This window comes from Salvelinus namaycush, chromosome 32, assembly GCF_016432855.1.
Source record: "Salvelinus namaycush isolate Seneca chromosome 32, SaNama_1.0, whole genome shotgun sequence".
NCBI lineage: Eukaryota > Metazoa > Chordata > Actinopteri > Salmoniformes > Salmonidae > Salvelinus > Salvelinus namaycush.
In genome coordinates this window covers 19307665-19329643 of record NC_052338.1, presented here as the reverse complement: position 1 = coordinate 19329643, position 21979 = coordinate 19307665, and the positions used below count along the sequence as shown (strand labels likewise).

At 46.2% G+C, this 21979-nt stretch overlaps 1 protein-coding gene across 1 annotated transcript in view; it reads right to left on the bottom strand.

Moving 5' to 3' along the window:
* The window catches only part of LOC120027455 (adenylate cyclase type 2-like), an 82351-nt gene extending 65914 nt beyond the window's left edge, over positions 1-16437 (bottom strand). Inside the window, exon 1 of the mRNA XM_038972394.1 lies at positions 15686-16437. Within this exon, the coding sequence (XP_038828322.1) occupies positions 15686-15958 (273 nt within the window). The 5' untranslated portion in view covers positions 15959-16437. The remainder of the gene's footprint in view (positions 1-15685) is intronic.
* Between the last annotated feature and the right edge of the window lie 5542 nt (positions 16438-21979).

The window sequence follows — 21979 nt, the reverse complement described above, 5'->3', positions numbered from 1 at the left end:
GTGTGTGTGTGTGTGTGTGTGTGTGTGTGTACGTGTGTGTGTGTACGTGTACGTGTGTGTGTGTGTGTACGTGTGTGTGTGTGTACGTGTGTGTGTGTGTGTGTGTGTGTGTGTGTGTGTGTGTGTGTGTGTGTGTGTGTGTGTGTGTGTGTGTGTGTGTGTGTGTGTGTGTGTGTGTGTGTGTGTGTGCCTTTTACTGAAGAGTGGATTCTGGCCACTCTACCGTAAAGGCCTCTACCGTAAGGTTGGCCTTCTGCAAGGTTTTCCCATCTCCACAGAGAAACTCTGGAGCTCTGTCAGAGTGACCATCGGGTTCTTGGTCACCTCCCTGACCAAGGCCCTTCTCCCCCGATTGCTCAGTTTGGCCGGGCGGCCAGCTCTAGGAAGAGTCTTGGTGGTTCGAAACTTCTTCCATTTAAGAATGATGGAGGACTCGGTTCTTCAGGACCTTCAATGCTGTAGACAGTTTTTGGTACCCCTCCCCAGATCTGTGCCTCGACGGACATTTCCTTTGACCTCTTGGCTTGGTTTTTGCTCTGACATGCACTGTCAACTGTGGGACCTTATATAGACAGGTCTGTGCCTTTCCAAATCATGTCCAATAAATATAATTTACAGGCGGACTTCAATCAAGTTGTAGAATCATCTCAAGGATGATCAATGGAAACAGGATGCACCTGAGCTCAGTTTCGAGTCTCATGGCAAAGGGTCTGAATACTTAAATTAAATTAAATTTTAATACATTTGCTAAAATTCTATTAACCTGTTTTTGCTCTGTCATTATGGGGTATTGTGTGTAGATTGGTGAGTACTTTTCATTTATTTAATCCATTTTAGAATAAGGCTGTAACATAACAAAATGTGGAAAAAGTCAAGGGGTCTGAACACTTTCCGAATGCACTGTGTGCACTTTCCATGTTTTCTGGAAGTCTTGAATATTTATCTAACATGGGATGTAGATTATTAGACATTTCTCGCCTCTCTCTCTCTGTCATGTTTAATGAACAGCCACCATTGTCGAGCCTAGAGCTTTCTATTCTAGAAGTGTTACAACATGACAGTGTGAAGTGTGAAGGTGTCAGAGTGTTAAGTCTGTGTGTGTGTGTGTGTGTGTGTGTGTGTGTGTGTGTGTGTGTGTGTGTGTGTGTGTGTGTGCGTGCGTGCATGCATGCGTGCGTGCGTGTGAGGTGTCAAGACAAGTGTGTGAAGACTATCACAGATCAATGTCTCCTCCAGGGAGCTCTTGAAATAGACAGAGGTTGCAACAACATCAACAAGAACAACAATAACAACAACAAATTGTCCAGACAAGGATTTCACAATTACAGTAGGCCGTAGTTCAACATTAATAAGTAGTTCAACAGTCAAATCTGTTCCAATATAAAAGAAGGCATAGTTCAACAATCTAACTATCTGTTCCAAAAACTGGACATTTCACAAGCAAACAGAGACGAATGCCAGGATGTTTCTTTCTCTCTCTCTCTCTGTTCCTCTCTGTCTCTGTCACATAGCCTACATACTAACACACAAATAACAGAGAGAGAGCACTCCAGTAAGAGTCGTGTTTAAAGCGCTCTTCAAGTGCGCGCGTGTGTGTGTGTGTGTGTTTGTGTGTGTTTTGGAGAGGATTCTGTTGTATGTGTGGTCAGCACAACCACAGAAGCCTAACCAAAACACCATTAGTACTGCTGAAATGTCAGGCACAAAAACATGCTCTTTTATCTTATTCAAGTGATCTGGGATTTTTCTATAACCAGACCCTCCCTCCCTGTGTGTGTGTGCGTGTGTGTCTGCATGCTCACATGTTCACATGTGTGTGTGTACGTTTGTGCGTGCCTATGTGTGTGTGTTGTGAAGTTTTTACCCTGAAACCCGGCCTCTGCTGTATCTCAGGAAGTCTCTAATTTCCTACCGAAGCTTATCTTGTATTTTCAGAGCAAATATCCCTGAGGATTGTTCTTTCATGTAGTCCTGAGATTGCATTGATTTAAAACGGTGTGCGGGTGTGTGTGTGTGTGCATGTGTGTGTGTGCATGTGTGAGTTGAGATACATTTTTAAAAATCACAATTAATAACATGACATACTGGAAATAAATAACCAAGTTCTGGGAAAATATATTATATATACAAAAGTATGTGGACACCCCTTCAAATTAGTGGATTCGGCTATTTCAGCCACACCCGTTGCTGATAGGTGTATAAAATCGAGCACACAGCCATGCAATCTCCATAGACAAACATTGACTGTAGAATGGCCTTACTGAAGAGCTCAGTGACTTTCAAAGTGGCACCGTCATAGGATGCCACCTTTACGACAAGTTAGTTTGTCATATTTCTGCCCAGTCAACTGTAGGTGCTGTTATTTTGTAGTGGAAATGTCTAGGAGCAACAACAGTTCAGCTGCAAAGTGGTAGGCCACACAAGCTCACAGAACGGGGCCGTCGAGTGTTGAAGCGCGTAGAGCATAAACATCTTCTGTCCTCGCTTCCAAACTGCCTCTGGAAGCAATATCAGCACAAGAACTGTTCCTCGGGAGCTTGATGAAATGGGTTTGCATGGCCAAGCAGCCGCACACAACCATAAGATCATTATGCGCAATGCCAAGGTTCGGTTGGAGTCGTGTAAAGCTTGCTGCCATTGGACTCCGGAGAGGTGGAAACGGGTTCTCTGGAGTGATGAATCACGCTTCACCGTCTAGCAGTCCGACTGATGAATCTGGGTTCGGCGGATGCCAGGAAAATGATACCTGCCCCAATGCATAGTGCCAACTGTAAAGTTTGGTGGAGGAGGAATATTAGTCTGGGGCTGTTTTTCATGGTTCGTGCTAGGCCCCTTAGTTCCAGTGAAGGGAAATCTTAACGCTACAGCATACAATGACATTCTGGATGATTCTGTTCTTCCAACTTTGTGGCAACAGTTTGGGGAAGGCCCTTTCCTGTTTCAGAATGACAATGCCCCCGTGCACAAAGCGAGGTCTACACAGAAATGGTTTGGGTGAAAGAACTTGAAAAGTGTGAAAGAACTTGACTGGCCTTCACAAAGCCCTGACCTCAACGCCATCGAACAGCTTTGGGATGAATTGGAATGCCGACTGCGAGCCAGGTCTAATCGCCCAACATCAGTGCTCAACCTCACTAATGCTCTTGTGACAGAATGGAAGTCCCCGCAGCAATGTTCCAACATTTAGTGGAAAGCCTTCCCAGAAGAGTGGAGGTTATAGCAGAAAAGGGGGGACCAACCCATTATTTTGGAATGAGATGTTCGACGAGCAGGTGTCCACATACTTTTGGTCATGTGGTGTATGACATCATATGACAAAATATGACATCACCAGACTGTGGGTGTACCGTATGCAGTTCAGGGGGTAATGCATTGTGACAGAATTCCAGCCACCCAATGTAGGTAACTATTATCATTTAATCCATTTGGCTCTGTTTAAACATCAAGAAGAGAGAAGCAGAGAGAGATTAAAAGAGAGAGGCGAGGGAGAGCGAGAGCAGAGAGAGGGACTCAGGGACGGTTCCAGAATAAGCAACATAAGTGGTCCCCCCCAAAAACGGATTCAGTCAGGGTCTCAACTTACTATATAGAGTAAGAATATTAGAATAGACCAGGTGCAATTTTGGAATTTGGTTGTGCTTCAGCAGTTTTTTTCTTGTTATGTCAGTCACTGAGCGTCACGCAATTAGCAATGTCAGCTAACAATTGTTTTATTGGTATTTAGTCTAGCCAGCTATCTAAACTTGCAGTAATCATGGCCGAATACTGACCGAGGAAAAAAAGGCATGTGCCCAGGGTCTCTGACCTCCAGGGGGCCCCAGTTAACATGGCATTAGTCATTACAAAATGTGTAGAATTGCTGGAAATTAGCTTTAAAATTGTAAAAATGTATCTACATCTAATGGAGAAAAAAATTATAATTGCAGGAAATTAGCTTTAAAACGGCAAAAATGTCAACGCATCTGGTCTCCAGTGCGTCTCCTCGGGCCGGCATACATGGCACCAGCCTTACGCATGGTGTCCCCGGTTCGCCTACATAGCCCGGTGCGGGTTATTCCACCTCCCCGCACTGGTCGGGCGACGGGGAGCATTCAACCAGGTAAGGTTGGGCAGGCTCGGTGTTCAAGGGAACCAGTACGCCTGCACGGTCCGGTATTTCCGGCACCACCTCCCCGCCCCAGTCCAGTTCCACCAGTGCCTACACCACGTAACAGGCTTCCAGTGTGTCTCCAGAGCCCTGTTCCTCCTCCACGCACTCGTCCTATGGTGCGTGTCTCCAGCCCGGTACCACCAATTCCGGCACCACGCACTAAGCCTCCTGTGCGTCTCCAGAGTCCTGTGCATCCTGTTGCTGCTCCCCGTACTAGCCCTGAGATGCGTGTCCCCAGCCTGGTACCACCAGTTCCGGCACCACGCACTAGGCCTAATGTGCGTCCCCAGGGTCCAGTATGCCCTGTTCCTTCTCCCCGCACTAGCCTGAAGGTGCGTGTCCTTAGCCCGGTGCCTCCAGTTCCGGCACCACGCACCAGGCCTACAGTGCGCCTCATCCGGCCAGAGCCATCCGTCTGCCCAGTGCCATCTGAGCCATCCGTCTCCCCAGCGCCGTCTGAGCCATCCGTCTCCCCAGCGCCATCTGAGCCATCCGTCTCCCCAGCGCCGTCTGAGCCATCCGTCTGCCCCGAGCCGTCAGAGCCGCCCGTCTGTCCCGAGCCGTCAGAGCCGTTAGTCAGTCAGGAGCCGCTAGAGCCATTCGTCAGTCAGGATCTGCCAGAGCCGCCAACCAGACAGGATCTGCCAGAGCCGCCAACCAGACAGGATCTGCCAGAGCCGCCAACCAGACAGGATCTGCCAGAGCCGCCAGCCAGCCATGAGCAGCCAGATCCGTCAGCCAGCCATGAGCAGCCAGATCCGTCAGCCAGCCATGAGCAGCCAGATCCGTCAGCCAGCCATGAGCAGCCAGATCCGTCAGCCAGCCATGAGCAGCCAGATCCGTCAGCCAGCCATGAGCAGCCAGATCCGTCAGCCAGCCATGAGCCGTCCAGCCAGGATCCGCCAGAGCCGTCCAGCCAGGATCCGCCAGAGCCGTCATCCAGCCAGGATCCGTTCCTCAGTCCGGAGCTGCCGTCCCTCAGTCCGGAGCTGCCCCTTATCCTGGTGCTGCCCCTTATCCTGGTGCTGTCCCTTATCCTGGTGCTGCCCCTTATCCTGGTGCTGCCCCTTATCCTGGTGCTGCCCCTTAGTCCGGTGCTGCCCCTTAGTCCGGTGCTGCCCCTTAGTCCGGTGCTGCCCCTTAGTCCGGTGCTGCCCCTTAGTCCGGTGCTGCCCCTTAATCCAGTGGGGTTAAGTTGGCGGGTGGTCATTTGGAGGAGGCTACGGAGGCGGGTAGTGACTGGGGTGGGGACCACGACCAGTGCCGGAGCCGCTGCCGTGGACGGAAGCCCACCCAGACCCTACCCTAGACTATGTGCTGGTGCGCCCGGAGTTCGCACCTTAAGGGGGGGGTTATGTCACGCCCTGGCCTTAGTATTCTTTGTTTTCTTAATTATTTTAGTTAGGTCAGGGTGTGACATGGGGAATGTATGTGTTTTTGTAGTGTCTAGGGTGGTTGTAAGGTTTAGGGGGTTTATTAGAGTAGTTGGGTTTATGTTTAGTATAGTAGTCTAGCTGTGTCTATGGTTGAGTGTAGGTATCTAGGAAAGTCTATGGTTGCCTGAATTGGGTCTCAATTAGAGACAGCTGGTTATTGTTGTCTCTGATTGGGAGCCATATTTAAGGCAACCATAGGCTTTAGCTGTTTGTGGGGAATTGTCTATGTCGAAGTGTTTTGTGTCAGCACTTATGTTTGTATAGCTTCACGGTCGTCTGTTTTGTTGGTTTGTTTTGTTGTTTCCTTCTTTAAATAAAAAAGAAGATGTACTTTCCACGCGCTGCGCCTTGGTCCTCTCTCAGTCCCTTTGACGATCGTGACAATTACACACCTCAAATGGAGTCAGCAGGAGCAGGTACCCCGGTTAGAAGTGTCGAGTAAGCGCGCCCAGGAACATTCGGCCATGTTACATCATCTTGGTGCCATGATGGATCGCGTTGTCCAGACCATGGACCGCTGGGAGAGACAGGAAGTCTCTCCAGTTCCTCGACCAGCACAACTGGGGTTGTCTCCACCCGTTCCATCCAGAGAGAATTCCAGTGGGATGCGTCTCTCCCTTCCCAGGGAGTATGATGGGACGGCAGCACAGTGCCAGGGATTCTCGTTACAACTGGACCTCTACCTGGCCACTGTGCACCCAGCTCCCTTGGGAAGGGAGAGAGTGGCCGCCCTCATCTCTTGCCTCACAGGTAGAGCGCTGGAGTGTGCAAACGCCGTGTGGAAAGAAGGAGACACGGCGTCAGACCACTTCGAGGAGTTCAGGGGGAAAGGCTCTTCCATTTTAGGCAGGGGACGAGGAGCGCCCAGGACTTCGCCCTGGAATTCCGGACCTTAGCTGCCGGAGCAGGCTGGAACAACAGGGCCCTCATCGACCACTATCGATGCAGCCTACGAGGGGACGTCCGACGTGAGCTGGCCTGCAGGGATGCCACCATTTCCTTTGACCAATTGGTGGATTTGTCCATCCGGTTGGATAGCCTGCTGGTCACCCGCGGACGCACAGAGGGGGCTCTGTCGGTTCCATCTTCCAGCACCCCCGCTCCGGTGCCCATGGAGTTAGGAGGGGCTGCTCATAGGGAGACTGGAGGAGGAGCCATCACGTGCGCCATCTGTGGCCGCAGAGGACACACTGCCGGTTGGTGCCATGTTGGTTCCTCTGGGAGTCGAGGCAACAGGCAGGGCACTCTGGCATCACCCCAGGTGACTTTGCACCACACTCATCCAGAGTCCTCTGTTGATCAACTGTTTGTGCCTGTTTGTTTCCCTGAGTTTTCCCCACATTCCCAGCATAAGGTGCTCGTCGATTCAGGCGCAGCTGGGAATTTTATCGACAGAGCATTAGCCATTAGGTTATAGGGATCCCCATTTTTCCTATAGTTAGACCCTTCCCGATACACGCTCTAGATAGTCGACCATTAGGGTCCAGGCTAATCAGGGAGGCCACCATCTCCTTGGCCATGGTTATGCAGGGGAGTCATGAGGAGAGAAGTCTCTTCCTCATTGACTCTCCTGCGTTTCCTGTGGTACTAGGCCTTCCCTGTTTGGCTCTGCATAACCCCACTATTTCCTGGCAACAGAGGGCTCTCACTGGGTGGTCGCGAGAGTGCTCAGGGAGGTGTGTAGGGGTTTCCGTTGGTGCTACCACGGTGGAAAGTCCAGAACAGGTCTCCACCGTGCACATCCCCCAGAAAATGCCGATTTGGCTCTCGCCTTCTGTAAAAAGAAGGCGACTCAATTACCACCTTATCGACGGGGGGATTGTGCGATAAATCTCCTGGCAGACGCTGCGCTTTCCAGGAGTCACGTGTATCCCCTGTCGCAAGCGGAGACGGTGGCTATGGATACATATGTCTCTGAATCCCTGCGTCAGGGGTACATTAGGCCCTCTACTTCACCCGCCTCCTCGAGTTTCTTTTTTTGTGAAGAAGAAGGATGGAGGTTTACGCCCGTGCATTAACTATAGAGGTCTCAATCAAATCATGGTGAGGTACAGTTACCCGCTACCTCTTATTGCCACGGCGATTGAGTCAATGCATGGGGCGCGCTTCTTCACGAAACTGGATCTCAGGAGTGCGTATCCTGGTGCGTATCCAGGAGGGAGACGAGTGGAAGACAGTGTTCAGTACCACCACAGGGCATTATGAGTACCTCGTCATGCCGTACGTGTTGATGAATGCTCCATCAGTTTTCCAATCCTTTGTAGACGAGATTTTCAGGGACCAGCACGGGCAGGGTGTAGTGGTGTATATCGATGACATTCTGATATACTCCGCTACACGCGCCGAGCATGTGTCCTTGGTGCGCAAGGTACTTGGACGACTGTTGGAGCATGACCTGTATGTCAAGGCTGAGAAATGCCTGTTCTTTCAGCAGGTCATCTCCTTCCAAGGGTATCGCATTTCCACATCAGGGGTGGAGATGGAGAGTGACCGCATTGCAGCCATGCGTAATTAGCCGACTCCCACCACGGTAAAGGAGGTGCAGCGATTTTTAGGGTTTGCCAATTACTACCGGAGATTTATCCGGGGTTTTGGCCAGGTTGCTGCGCCCATTACCTCACTGCTGAAGGGGGGTCTGGTAGGGTTGCAGTGGTCGGCTGAGGCGGACAGGGCTTTTGGGCAGCTAAGAGCTCTGTTTACTTCGGCTCCCGTGCTGGCCCATCCGGATCCCTCTTTGGCATTCATAGTGGAGGTGGACACGTCCGAGGCTGGGATAGGAGCCGTGCTCACACAGCGCTCGGGCACACCACCGAAACTCCACCCCTCTGCTTTCTTCACGAAGAAGCTCAGCCCAGCGGAGCGTAACTATGATGTGGGGGACCGGGAGTTGTTGGCTGTGGTTAAAGCGTTGAAGGCGTGGAGATATTGGCTTGAGGGGGCTAAACACCCTTTCCTCATCTGGACTGACCACCGCAACCTGGAGTACATCCGGGCAGCGAGGAGACTGAATCCTCATCAGGCAAGGTAGGCCATGTTCTTTACCCGTTTTGTGTTTACCCTATCCTACAGACCAGGTTCCCAGAATCAGAAGGCAGACGCACTGTCCCGGCTGTATGACACAGAGGAGCGGCCCATGGATCAGAATCCCATACTCCCGGCCTCCTGCCTGGTAGCGCCGGTCGTGTGGGAGCTGGATGCAGACGTTGCGTACAGAGCTCGCTCCCCCTCCAGTGTCCCGTTGGGCGTATGTACGTTCCGTCCGCTGTCCGTGACCAGTTGATCTATTGGGCCCACACGTCTCCCTCCTCTGGTCATCCGGGGATCGGTCGGACGGTGCGATGTCTGACTGGGAAGTACTGGTGGCCCACTTTGGCTAAGCACGTGAGGGTTTATGTCTCCTCCTGCTCGGTGTGTGCCCAGTGTAAGGCTCCGAGACACCTGCCCAAGGGTAAGTTACATCCCTTGCCCAAGGGTAAGTTACATCCCTTACCCGTTCCATAACGACCTTGGTCACATCTGTCAGTGGATTTCCTAACAGATCTTCCTCTCTCACAGGGAAACACTACGATCCTGGTCATTGTGGATCGTTTTTCTAAGTCCTGTCGTTTCCTCCCTCTGCCCGGTCTTCCTACGGCCCTACAGACTGCGGAAGCCCTGTTTACTCATGTCTTCCGGCACTACAGGGTGCCTGAGGATATAGTATCGGATCGGGGTCCCCAGTTCACGTCGAGAGTTTGGAAGGCGTTCATGGAACGTCTGGGGGTCTCGATCAGCCTTACCTCAGGTTTTCACCCCGAGAGTAATGGGCAGGTAGAGAGAGTCAACCAGGATGGGGGCAGGTTTCTGCGGTCCTATTCCCAGGACCGTCCGGAGGAGTGGGCAGCGTTCATGCCCTGGGCTGAGATGGCACAGAACTCGCTTCGCCACTCCTCCACTAACCTCTCCCCCTTTCAGTGCGTATTGGGGTACCAGCCGGTTCTGACACCGTGGCATCAGGGTCAGACCGAGACTCCTGCGGTGGACGACTGGTTTAGGCGCACGGAGGAGACATGGGAGGCCGCCCGTGTCCATCTCCAGCGAGCCGCGCGTCGCCAGAAAACCAGCGTGGACCATCACCGCAGTGAGACCCCGGTGTTCGCACCGGAAGCTGGGTCCGCGGTTTGTGGGGCCATTTAACTTCTTATGGCTGCAGGGGCAGTATTGAGTAGCTTGGATGAAAGGTGCACAGAGGTGCCCAGAGTAAACGGCCTGCTCCTCAGTCATAGTTGCTAATATATGCATATTATTATTAGCATTGGATAGAAAACACTCTGAAGTTTCTAAAACTGTTTGAATTATGTCTGTGAGTATAACAGAACTCATATTTTTTCTGAGGCTGGTAGATTTTCAAACAAGCTCCCATTGAAATTACAGGGAGATATGGATGAGTTTTCACTTCCTACGGCTTCCACTAGATGTCAACAGTCAATAGAACTTTGTCTGATGACTCTAATGTGAAGGGGGGCCGAAGGAGACAGGAATGATTCACCACTGCCATGAGGTGACCACACATTGAACACGTGCGTTCAGGTGAGAGGCAGCTCCGTTCCATCGCTCAACTGAAGTCAATGTAATTCTCCGGTTGGAACGTTATTCAAGATGTATGTTAACAACATTCTTAAGATTGATTCAATACATCGTTTGACATGTTTCTACTGACTGTTACGGAACTTTTGGACATTTCTTCACGTTATAGTGGACGCGCTTTGTGACTTTGGAATTGTTTACCAAACGCGCTAACCAAAGTAGCTAATTGGACATAAATAACGGACATTATCGAACAAATCAAGCATTTATTGTGGACCTGGGATTCCTAGGACTGCATTCTGATGAAGTTCATCAAAGGTAAGGAAACATTTATCATGTATTTTCTGGTTTCTGTTGACTCCAACATGGCGGCTAATTTTACTATTGTTCTGAGCTCCGTCTCAGATTATTGCATGGTTTGCTTTTTCCGTAAAGTTTTTTTGAAATCTGACACAGATTGCATTAAGGAGAGGTATATCTATAATTCCATGTGTATAACTTGTATTATCATCTACATTTATGTTGAGTATTTCTGTTGAAACGATGTGGCTATGCACTATCACTGGATGTTTTTGGAACTAGTGAATGTAACGCGCCAATGTGAACTCAGATGTTTTTATATAAATATGAACTTTATCAAACAAAACATGCATGTATTGCGTAACATGAAGTCCTATGAGTGTCATCTGATGAAGATCATCAAAGGTTAGTGATTAATTTTATCTCTATTTGTGCTATTTGTGGCTCCTCTCTTTGGCTGGAAAAATGGCTGAATTTATCTTTGAGTTGGTGGTGACCTAACGTAATCGTTTGTGGTGCTTTTGCTGAAAAGCCTATTTGAAATCGGACACTTTGGGATTAACAACAAGATTACCTTTAAAATGGTATAATTTGTTTGAGGAATTTTGTCACGATCGTCTTCGTGAGAGAGAGAGGACCAAGGCGCAGCGCGTGAAAAATACATCTTCTTTTAATGAAGGAAAAACAAACACTTACAAAATGAACAAAACAAACGATCGTGAAGCTAAACCTGAACTAAGTGCACACATGCAACATAGACAACTACCCACAAAAGCCTACTGCCTATGGCTGCCTTAAATATGGCTCCCAATCAGAGACAATGAATGACAGCTGTCTCTGATTGAGAACCAATCTAGGCAGCCATAGACATAACTAGACAACTACACTCTACTCTGCCCCATACACATACAACACCCCTAGACACTACAAAACACATACATTCCCCATGTCACACCCTGACCAAACTAAAAAACATAAAGAAAACAAAGAATACTAAGGCCAGGGCGTGACAAATTTTAATTATGAGATTTCTGTTGTTTGAATTTGGCGCCCTGTCCTTTCACTGGCTGTTGTCATATCGATCCCGTTACCGGGATTGCAGCCATATGAAGTTAAAGTCCTGAGAAGGGTGAACGAGGTATGTTATAGATTACAGCTTCCCTCTGATTATCGTATTAACCCCTCGTTCCATGTGTCTCTCCTCAGGCCGGTGGTGGCTGGTCCGCTCCAGGAATCTGAGGTGCGGGAGGTCCCTCCGCCCCCTTTGGACATCGAGGGGGCCCCGGCATACATCGTTCGTTCCATCCTGGATTCGAGGCGTCGGGTGGGGGGCCTTCAGTACCTCGTGGAGTGGGAGGGGTACGGGCCGGAGGAGATGTGCTGGGTTCCGGTTGCAGATGTTCTGGATCCTGAACTGCTGCGGGAGTTCCACCGTCGCCGGCCGGATCGCCCTGCGCCTCGTCCTCCGGGTCGTCCTCGAGTCCGGTGTCGGCGCACCGCTGGAACCGCACGTTAAGGGGGGGTACTGTCACGACTTCCGCCGAAGTCGGCTCCTCTCCTTGTTCGGGCAGCATTTGGCGATTGATGTCACCGGCTTTCTAGCCATCGCCGCTCCATTTGTCTTGTTTCATACACACCTGGTTTTCATTTCCCCAATCAATCTACTTGTATTTAACCCTCTGTTTCCCATCATGTATTTGTGTGTAATTGTTTCATGTTATTGTGGTGTTTTGTTACGCGCCTTACTTTTGTTATGTTCCGTGTTTGATTTATGTAGTGCTCTCGTTTTGGAACGAAAATAAAAGTGCGCCTGTTATCATTACTCTGCTCTCCTGCATCTGACTTCGCCTCTAGTACACCCCTTGACACAATGTTGCTGGAGCGTTCCTGAAATGGATCAGGGAGAGAGAGAAGACAGAAGAAATGGCATAAAGATACACCTAGAAACTAGCAGCTAGCTTTGATGATATAATAGCATTCTGGCAGCCTGATAATATGAGTTTGGCTGGAGTTCTTCTTTTAGAGAGTGTAGAGCAGAGTTCAATTCAGTAGAATATATTAAGTTCTGTGTTTCTCATTTAGTAAGCGCAATGGCGCAAGCAATGCCAAGGTTTTGGGTTTCAGTTCCACTGGAATCATACACAAAGATGCATGAATTCATTATACTGTAAGCCACTTTAGATACAATCCTCTGCTAGGTTTATATGATTTTTAGGCCTATATTACAACTTTATTCCCAGTGGAGTGTTCGAGACCACCTAAAGCGAGACCGATTCAAGTAGCAAATCGAGTCCAAGTCAAGACCAAGACGGGGGATGACCGAGACCTGAAGGGGACAAGAGGTCCAAGACCAAGTCAAGACTGAGACCAGGAAATGTGAGTCCAATTCAAGACAATGATTGTAATTTTGTCAAATCGCCACCATAATAAGAGATCAAAATGTCCAGTACTTCTGTGTTCATATTTCAGAAGAACCAATGACATTCAGAATGGTGAACAAAATGCTTGCTGAGGGCAAATAGAGGCACTCTACAAATTTTTACTAACCCAAACACAGTGGGGAACAATGAGGGACTTCTATGCCTTCAGATTATTATTATAGATAATAATAATAACAATAATAATGATATTATTAATTTGTAATAATGTACAAAATACTGAAGATAAAAAAAATATCCAATCAGGATTTTTCTTTGGTCGTTTCTGGGGATATAAATCTAGCTACTCTAGCTAAATCAGCCATTGGCTAGGCCATCAGAAGCTAGATCGAAGGCATCTGCCATTCAACCATAATTCATCTGAATTAGGACAAAACTTCGGCCTTCTCAAAGGCCAACAGGACACTGCACAATAGCGAGCAGTAGTTTTCCCAAGGTCTAGCTAGCTATCTATTGTTGTAGGCTAGTTTGCAGCGGCTGCAGCAGGTGCTATCGAAAAGGATGTTGCTGCTAATTTTTTAGCTTCTGCCCTTTCAAGAATAACTTTCAATAACAAGTTAAAACCTTTTACTGCAGTGGGTTAAATCAGGGTCACACAGAGTGATTCTTGGTAGTCTTAAATAAATCTACTTTGAAACAAAAGTATACATTGAAACAAAAGTATACACCTCACACACATGGTTACGAGCTTAATAAAAAAATAATATCTGTACCATGTCAGATATAGAGTTGAAATGTATTCAATGTTTTTTTTGCATCACAATATTACACTTTATATATATCACAGAAGACAAATAAAATAAAACTGTTTGACATTTTTGTCATTTTTGTCATCGTTATTAATGATGAAATGATGAAAGATATGAATAACATTCCCCCCATGAGGCCAAAGAGCTTTTGTTCATTGACCGCAGGAAAGGGTTCTTTCATTATTATCATCTGGTGATTGGAACTGTGGTTTTTTGTAATAATAATGTATACTTTTTTGGGTTTTGCCACCCCGGTGGGTGTGTCCACCCAGGCCCTCTCATGCCTATGCCCCTGATGCAAGCAGCACAAATATAGCCTACTAACCAAGACTTTGGACCAAACTTTTTCAATAACTGGTTTGCATACCCATTGTTGCCTCGGTTAGTATTTACTGGTAGGTATCATAAATTGAGTCTTTCCTACCTACCGGCTACAGATTATTTTGTGAGCTGCTCCATCAAAAAACGAGTTGGCCAGCAATATTTTTCAGAGCTTTGTGATTGTGTAGGCTACTTTGTGCATGATTTCACTAGTGTACTACACTACTTTGATATGCATCAGTGGAGATTAAGAAGTGAGTATATGTAATGCCCACTGAAAACAAAGTGGGTATATGGCGTATATCTGCATATAGCCTCCACTACACCACTACACCACTGGCCCTTTGTGTTGTACAAAAAGTGCACTTTCCTAGTGCGCTGGTATTACCGTTGCTGTCCTTTCACGAACCTGTCACACCCTAAAGGCCTAGGTCCAATAGGTTGGTCACTGCGCAAACATGTCTATAATATATATAATGACTGTTCAGGTAATAATGTTTCAAGAAAATAGTGTATATATTTGGCCTGGCGATGCGATTTTATGCGCTTATTTAATGGAAGCTGATAATTATGTTTTTTTTCTTCCCCTGGTCTTCGAATGGTCCCACTACTTGTCCTTACTGTCCGAAGACCGTACAAATGTATCCAACACGGAGACAAGACCAAGACACTCAAAAAGTGGTCTCTTGGCTGTTTATTCTCCTCAGGGGCAGTAAAGAAGAATTGTTGGAGTACAGAACAAACATGCTCCACACATACTGTATCGGTCCTTGATGAATCTCCCATGGGAGTCAACCCTGTTGACAACCCTCTAGTACCAGAGAGACCTAGGGTTGAATCCCGCATTGAATCCCACTATATGTTATTGCTCACATCCATCCAGGGATATCATGAGTTATACATTGGTATTCTGTTATTACACTGGAAACAGCTTTGGGCTGGTCGGGCTTGGTTGCTGATGCTGCAATACTGTAACTTTTCTGCTGCGGAGGCGAGGTGTGTGTGTGTGTTTACACTGTGGGAGGCGAGAGGTGTTATAATATTCTGCGGAGGAAAAACACATCAATGGACTGAACGAAAATCACAGTCTGACCAGGTCTCTATCTCTCCGCTCTCTCTTTTCAACACTCTCTTTATTTATCTACACTCGCTCTCCCTTTTCATCTATCTCTGTCATACATTTATTTAACTAGGCAAGTCAGTTAAGAACAAATTCTTATTTACAACGACGGCCTACTGGGGAACAGAACGACAGAGTTTTACCTTGTCAGCTCGGGGATTCAATCCAGCAACCTTTCGGCTACTGGCCCAACACTCTAACCACTAGGCTACCTGCCGCCCCAAACAATAGTGAAAAAACACTTCAGTTATAGGCAGCGCTCTTCAAGTGTGTGTGTGCGTGCGTGCGTGCGTACGTGCGTGTGTGTGTGTGTGTCATCAAATCAACAACACTCACACAGCAGAAACAGCACTTGAAAGAAGCCCTCTTGTCACATTCTGCACCACTCCAATCAGTCAATAGAGCTCTGTATTGTATAACACCACACACACACACACACACACACACACACACACACACACACACACACACACACACACACACACACACACACACACACACACACACACACACACACACACACACACACACACACACACACACACACACTGCCCTCCACACACACACACACACACACACACTGCCCTCCACACACACATACTCACCAGTCCGGAGGCAAAGAACACGGCCAGTAGAGCGAGGCATGCTCCCATCACTATGAGCAGTAGGAACACAATGAGAGGGTGTTGTTGGCTCATACGGTAGTAGGACTCATACAGCCAGTCCTGGGTCTTCTGTCCCCCCACACACACCTGTCCCTGTGTCGGGGTCTCCCCAAAACCCACAAACACATCCCCCAGGGCATCTCCCCCGTCTCCCCCCTCTCCCCCACGTTCCAGAAGGTAGCGCCCCCGAGTCCGTAAGGCCTCCTGCCACATGGTAGCGACTTTGGGGGGTGTGCCAAGTCCCGGTCCAAACCCACTACCCCACTTGTCCCAAATGGACAACAAACAGTAGTCTCTCCTCTTCCTCCTCTTCTTCCTCTTTGGGGAGTTTTGTCAGATAAACAAACAAATCCTGGCTCTTCTCCTCCTCCTCTTCCTCCTCCTCTTCTTCCTCTCGCTAGTCCACCTCTGTGAGTTTGGTCAGACTCACAGTCACAATCAAATCCTGAATCCCTCTGCGTACTGATCCTTTTCCTATCTTTCTTCTCCTCCTCCTCTTCCTCAATGAGTCTGGCCAGACAGAAAAAAAGAAACAGGTCCTTCTTTCTTCCTCCTGTCCCTGGTTTATTATAGTCAGACACAGAGAGAGGAGGTTTTCTCCATGTGTAGCACACTGCTGCTGCTGCTGCTGCTCCTAGGCAACATGTTCCCTCGTCAGAAAGGAGAGAGAGACAGATCGAGTGGGTGTTAGTGTGAGGCAGAAAAACTGTGTGTGTGTGTGTGTCTGTCTCTGTGTGTATGTGAGAGAGAGAGAGCGAGAGAGAGTATGTGTGTGTGTGAGAGAGTGAGAGAGAGAGAGAGAGAGAGAGAGAGAGAGAGAGAGAGAGAGAGAGAGAGAGAGAGAGAGAGAGAGAGAGAGAGAGAGAGAGAGAGTGCGTGTGTGTGCCAGTGTGTGACGGCGGAAGAGTGTAAGGGAGAGGAAGAGAGGGAAGGAAAGTGTCAAAGTGGCTCGAGGCGAGAGAGAGAGAGAGAGAGAGAGAGAGAGAGAGAGAGAGTGGGAGCGAATGGAGAGAGAGGGATACAGAAAAAGGGAGGCAAGAGAGAACAAGGGGTGAAAGAGACAGAGTGAGACTGACAGGGGAGAACGTATCACCAGAGAGTCAAACAGGGAGGCAGAGAGAGAGAGAAAGATATAGGGGAGGTATAGAGAGGGGGAGACAAAAGAAAGAGAAAAGGGAAGGGAGGGGGTAACAGCTGCGCTAATGTGAGAGGAGTGAGGGAGCGAAGGAGTGAGGGAGATTGGAAAAAGAAGACTGAACAGAGAGGATGAGACGCTGTATAACAGCTGGAGAATGGATTGAAGAGAGCGAGACACAAAGAGATGTACAGGAAGGAAAAGGAGTAGAAAGGGAGAGATGTACAGGATCAGGGAGAGAAAGTTGAGAGAGAGGATGAGGGATGAGAAAAAGAGCGAGATTTAAACATAAGAACATGTAAATTGATAAAGAGAGAGAGAGAGTAAAGAATAAGAGAATGAGTGTAGAATGAAAGAGAGAGGGATCCCCAGGATGTCGTGACTCATCTAACACAATGTCCCGTGCCACACTCTCTCTCTCTGTCTGGATCTTTCTCCCTCCCTCCCTCTCTCCTTCCAAGTCTGCATCTTTCTCTCTCTCTCTCCCACCCTCCCTCCTTCCCTCACTCTCTCTCCCCCGGTCTGCAGCTTTCACTCTCTGTCTCTCAACCTCCCTACCTCCATCCCTCTCTTCCGGTTTTTATCTTTCTCTTTCCCTCCCTCTCTCCCTCCCTCTCTCTCCGTATCTATCTCCCTCTCCGCTTCTTTTACGCTCTCTCCATTTTTTCTGTTTCTCTTTCTCATTTCCTCTTTCCTTTTCCTCTCTCCTTTTCCTCGCGTTTCTCCACTACATGTCAGTATCTGAGGTGTGAAAGCTGTCACACCAATTGGTCCCTAGAACTGCTTATTATTTTTCTCAAGCAAGACTAGTCATTCATTTTTTATGACATAATCTGTATGATTTCATTTCATAGCTCCGTCAATTAAATACCATTGGTTATTATGGTCCCACTTTATATCAAAGCCACACTGCAACGTGCTTATTACCACCAACAAAATGTGAACTAACTGAATTATGCATTTCATGACATTTTCAAAGATACACTTGATTTTTTAAATGTTGTGCAGTGTGCTCTATGAATGACATTCCATTTGAGCAAAATTCCTTTATTAACCATGATTTGAAGCTAGATTTAATAAGTACGATTCTTCTAAATCAATGGCTATATGAGTTGAGTTTACTGGGAGATTTACTGTGACTCTAAATGTGTTTGAAATGTATTCTAATGTATTCTAAGAACATTCCAATACACTGTTGTACACATTGTGACTGGGATCTAAAATGAAGGCTATTTTCGTGAAATTGGCAATGTTTTAAAGCAGTGAACTCAGTGACCCTGGTAAATGTGTGAAAGTTCTTCTTTTCTGTTCTCTCCTGTTGACTCATACACTTCTGTACTTAGTTTCTTCAATGTGTTCACTATCTGATAGGTACAGTGTGTGTGTGTGTGTGTGTGTGTGTGTGTGTGTGTGTGTGTGTGTGTGTGTGTGTGTGTGTGTGTGTGTGTGTGTGTGTGTGTGTGTGTGTGTGTGTGTGTGTGTGTGTGTTTAATTGGCAACACTTTATTTGTCAGCTCAGGAACATAGGAAACTGCTGTAATTGTAGGTTATGTGTGTTGCATCCATTACATTTAATTGGTGTAAATCCATTGGTTTAATCCATAATCCTTTACATTATATGAGAAGTTCCACCTCCAAGCTTATCCATTGATTTGAACTGGAGACAATTTTTAACTGACACGCTTGTAGGGAATAGAATACCATTTGGTACGCACACTAGATGTTAGAGACTGTATTACATGAATAATATATTCCTATAAATAATCATCATCATGTAATGTAGTATCCAACCCAGGCTGCATGTATCCCCATCGGTTATAAATATTATATATCATGGTGTGAAGAGTGAGACTATCAGTTATAAATATTATATATCATGGTGTGAAGAGTGAAACCATCAGTTAAAAATATTATATATCATGGTGTGAAGAGTGAGACTATCACTTATAAATATTATATATCATGGTGTGAAGAGTGAGACTATCACTTATAAATATTATATATCATGGTGTGAAGAGTGAGACTATCAGTTATAAATATTATATATCATGGTGTGAAGAGTGAAACCATCAGTTAAAAATATTATATATCATGGTGTGAAGAGTGAGACTATCACTTATAAATATTATATATCATGGTGTGAAGAGTGAGACTATCACTTATAAATATTATATATCATGGTGTGAAGAGTGAGACTATCAGTTATAAATAGTATATATCATGGTGTGAAGAGTGAGACTATCACTTATAAATATTATATATCATGGTGTGAAGAGTGAGACTATCAGTTATAAATAGTATATATCATGGTGTGAAGAGTGAGACTATCACTTATAAATATTATATATCATGGTGTGAAGAGTGAGACTATCAGTTATAAATATTATATATCATGGTGTGAAGAGTGAGACTATCAGTTATACATTTTATATATGGGGTGGAGTATGAGAGTGGATATAAGACGTTCCGGAGGGTCCCTCCTCCATTAACAGTTTTCATTTAGAGAAAATCACTTTAATAGCAGGATAACATAAAATAAAATCACATATTAAAATAAGTAAGTATATAAATGTACACTAAACATGATGACAGGCTAACCATGGAGAACACTAAACATGATGACAGACTAACCATGGAGAACACTAAACATGATGACAGACTAACCATGGAGAACACTAAACATGATGACAGACTAACCATGGAGAACACTAAACATGATGACAGACTAACCATGGAGATCACTAAACATGAGGACAGACTAACCAGGGAGAACACTAAACATGATGACAGACTAACCAGGGAGAACACTAAACATGATGACAGGCTAACCATGGAGAACACTAAACATGATGACAGGCTAACCATGGAGAACACTAAACATGATGACAGGCTAACCATGGAGAACACTAAACATGATGACAGACTAACCATGGAGAACACTAAACATGATGACAGATTAACCATGGAGAACACTAAACATGAGGACAGAATAACCATGGAGAACACTAAACATGAGGACAGACTAACCAGGGAGAACACTAAACATGATGACAGACTAACCAGGGAGAACACTAAACATGATGACAGACTAACCAGGGAGAACACTAAACATGATGACAGGCTAACCATGGAGAACACTAAACATGATGACAGGCTAACCATGGAGAACACTAAACATGATGACAGACTAACCATGGAGAACACTAAACATGATGACAGATTAACCATGGAGAACACTAAACATGATGACAGAATAACCATGGAGAACACTAAACATGACGACAGACTAACCAGGGAGAACACTAAACATGATGACAGGCTAACCATGGAGAACACTAAACATGATGACAGACTAACCATGGAGAACACTAAACATGATGACAGATTAACCATGGAGAACACTAAACATGATGACAGAATAACCATGGAGAACACTAAACATGACGACAGACTAACCAGGGAGAACACTAAACATGATGACAGACTAACCAGGGAGAACACTAAACATGATGACAGACTAACCATGGAGAACACTAAACATGATGACAGACTAATCAGGGAGAACACTAAACATGATGACAGACTAACCATGGAGAACACTAAACATGATGACAGACTAACCAGGGAGAACACTAAACATGATGACAGGCTAACCATGGAGAACACTAAACATGATGACAGACTAACCAGGGAGAACACTAAACATGATGACAGACTAACCATGGAGAACACTAAACATGAGGACAGAATAACCATGGAGAACACTAAACATGATGACAGACTAACCATGGAGTACACTAAACATGAGGACAGATTAACCAGGGAGAACACTAAACATGATGACAGACTAACCATGGAGTACACTAAACATGAGGACAGATTAACCAGGGAGAACACTAAACATGAGGACAGATTAACCAGGGAGAACACTAAACATGATGACAGACTAACCATGGAGAACACTAAACATGAGGACAGAATAACCATGGAGAACACTAAACATGAGGACAGACTAACCATGGAGAACACTAAACATGATGACAGACTAACCAGGGAGAACACTAAACATGAGGACAGATTAACCAGGGAGAACACTAAACATGATGACAGACTAACCATGGAGAACACTAAACATGATGACAGACTAACCATGGAGAACACAAAACATGATGACAGACTAACCAGGGAGAACACTGAACATGATGACAGACTAACCAGGGAGAACACTGAACATGATGACAGACGAACCAGGGAGAACACTAAACATGATGACAGACTAACCATGGAGAACACTAAACATGATGACAGACTAACCATGGAGAACACTAAACATGATGACAGACTAACCATGGAGAACACTAAACATGATGACAGATTAACCATGGAGAACACTAAACATGATGACAGACTAACCAGGGAGAACACTAAACATGAGGACAGATTAACCATGGAGAACACTAAACATGATGACAGACTAACCAGGGAGAACACTGAACATGATGACAGACTAACCAGGGAGAACACTAAACACGAGGACAGATTAACCATGGAGAACACTAAACATGATGACAGACTAACCATGGAGAACACTAAACATGAGGACAGATTAACCATGGAGAACACTAAACATAATGACAGACTAACCATGGAGAACACTAAACATGATGACAGCCTAACCATGGAGAACACTAAACATGAGGACAGATTAACCATGGAGAACACTAAACATAATGACAGACTAACCATGGAGAACACTAAACATGATGACAGACTAACCATGGAGAACACTAAACATGATGACAGACTAACCATGGAGAACACTAAACATGATGACAGACTAACCATGGAGTACACTAAACATGAGGACAGACTAACCATGGAGAACACTAAACATGATGACAGACTAACCATGGAGTACACTAAACATGAGGACAGATTAACCAGGGAGAACACTAAACATGATGACAGACTAACCATGGAGAACACTAAACATGAGGACAGACTAACCAGGGAGAACACTAAACATGAGGGCAGACTAACCAGGGAGAACACTAAACATGAGGACAGACTAACCATGGAGAACACTAAACATAATGACA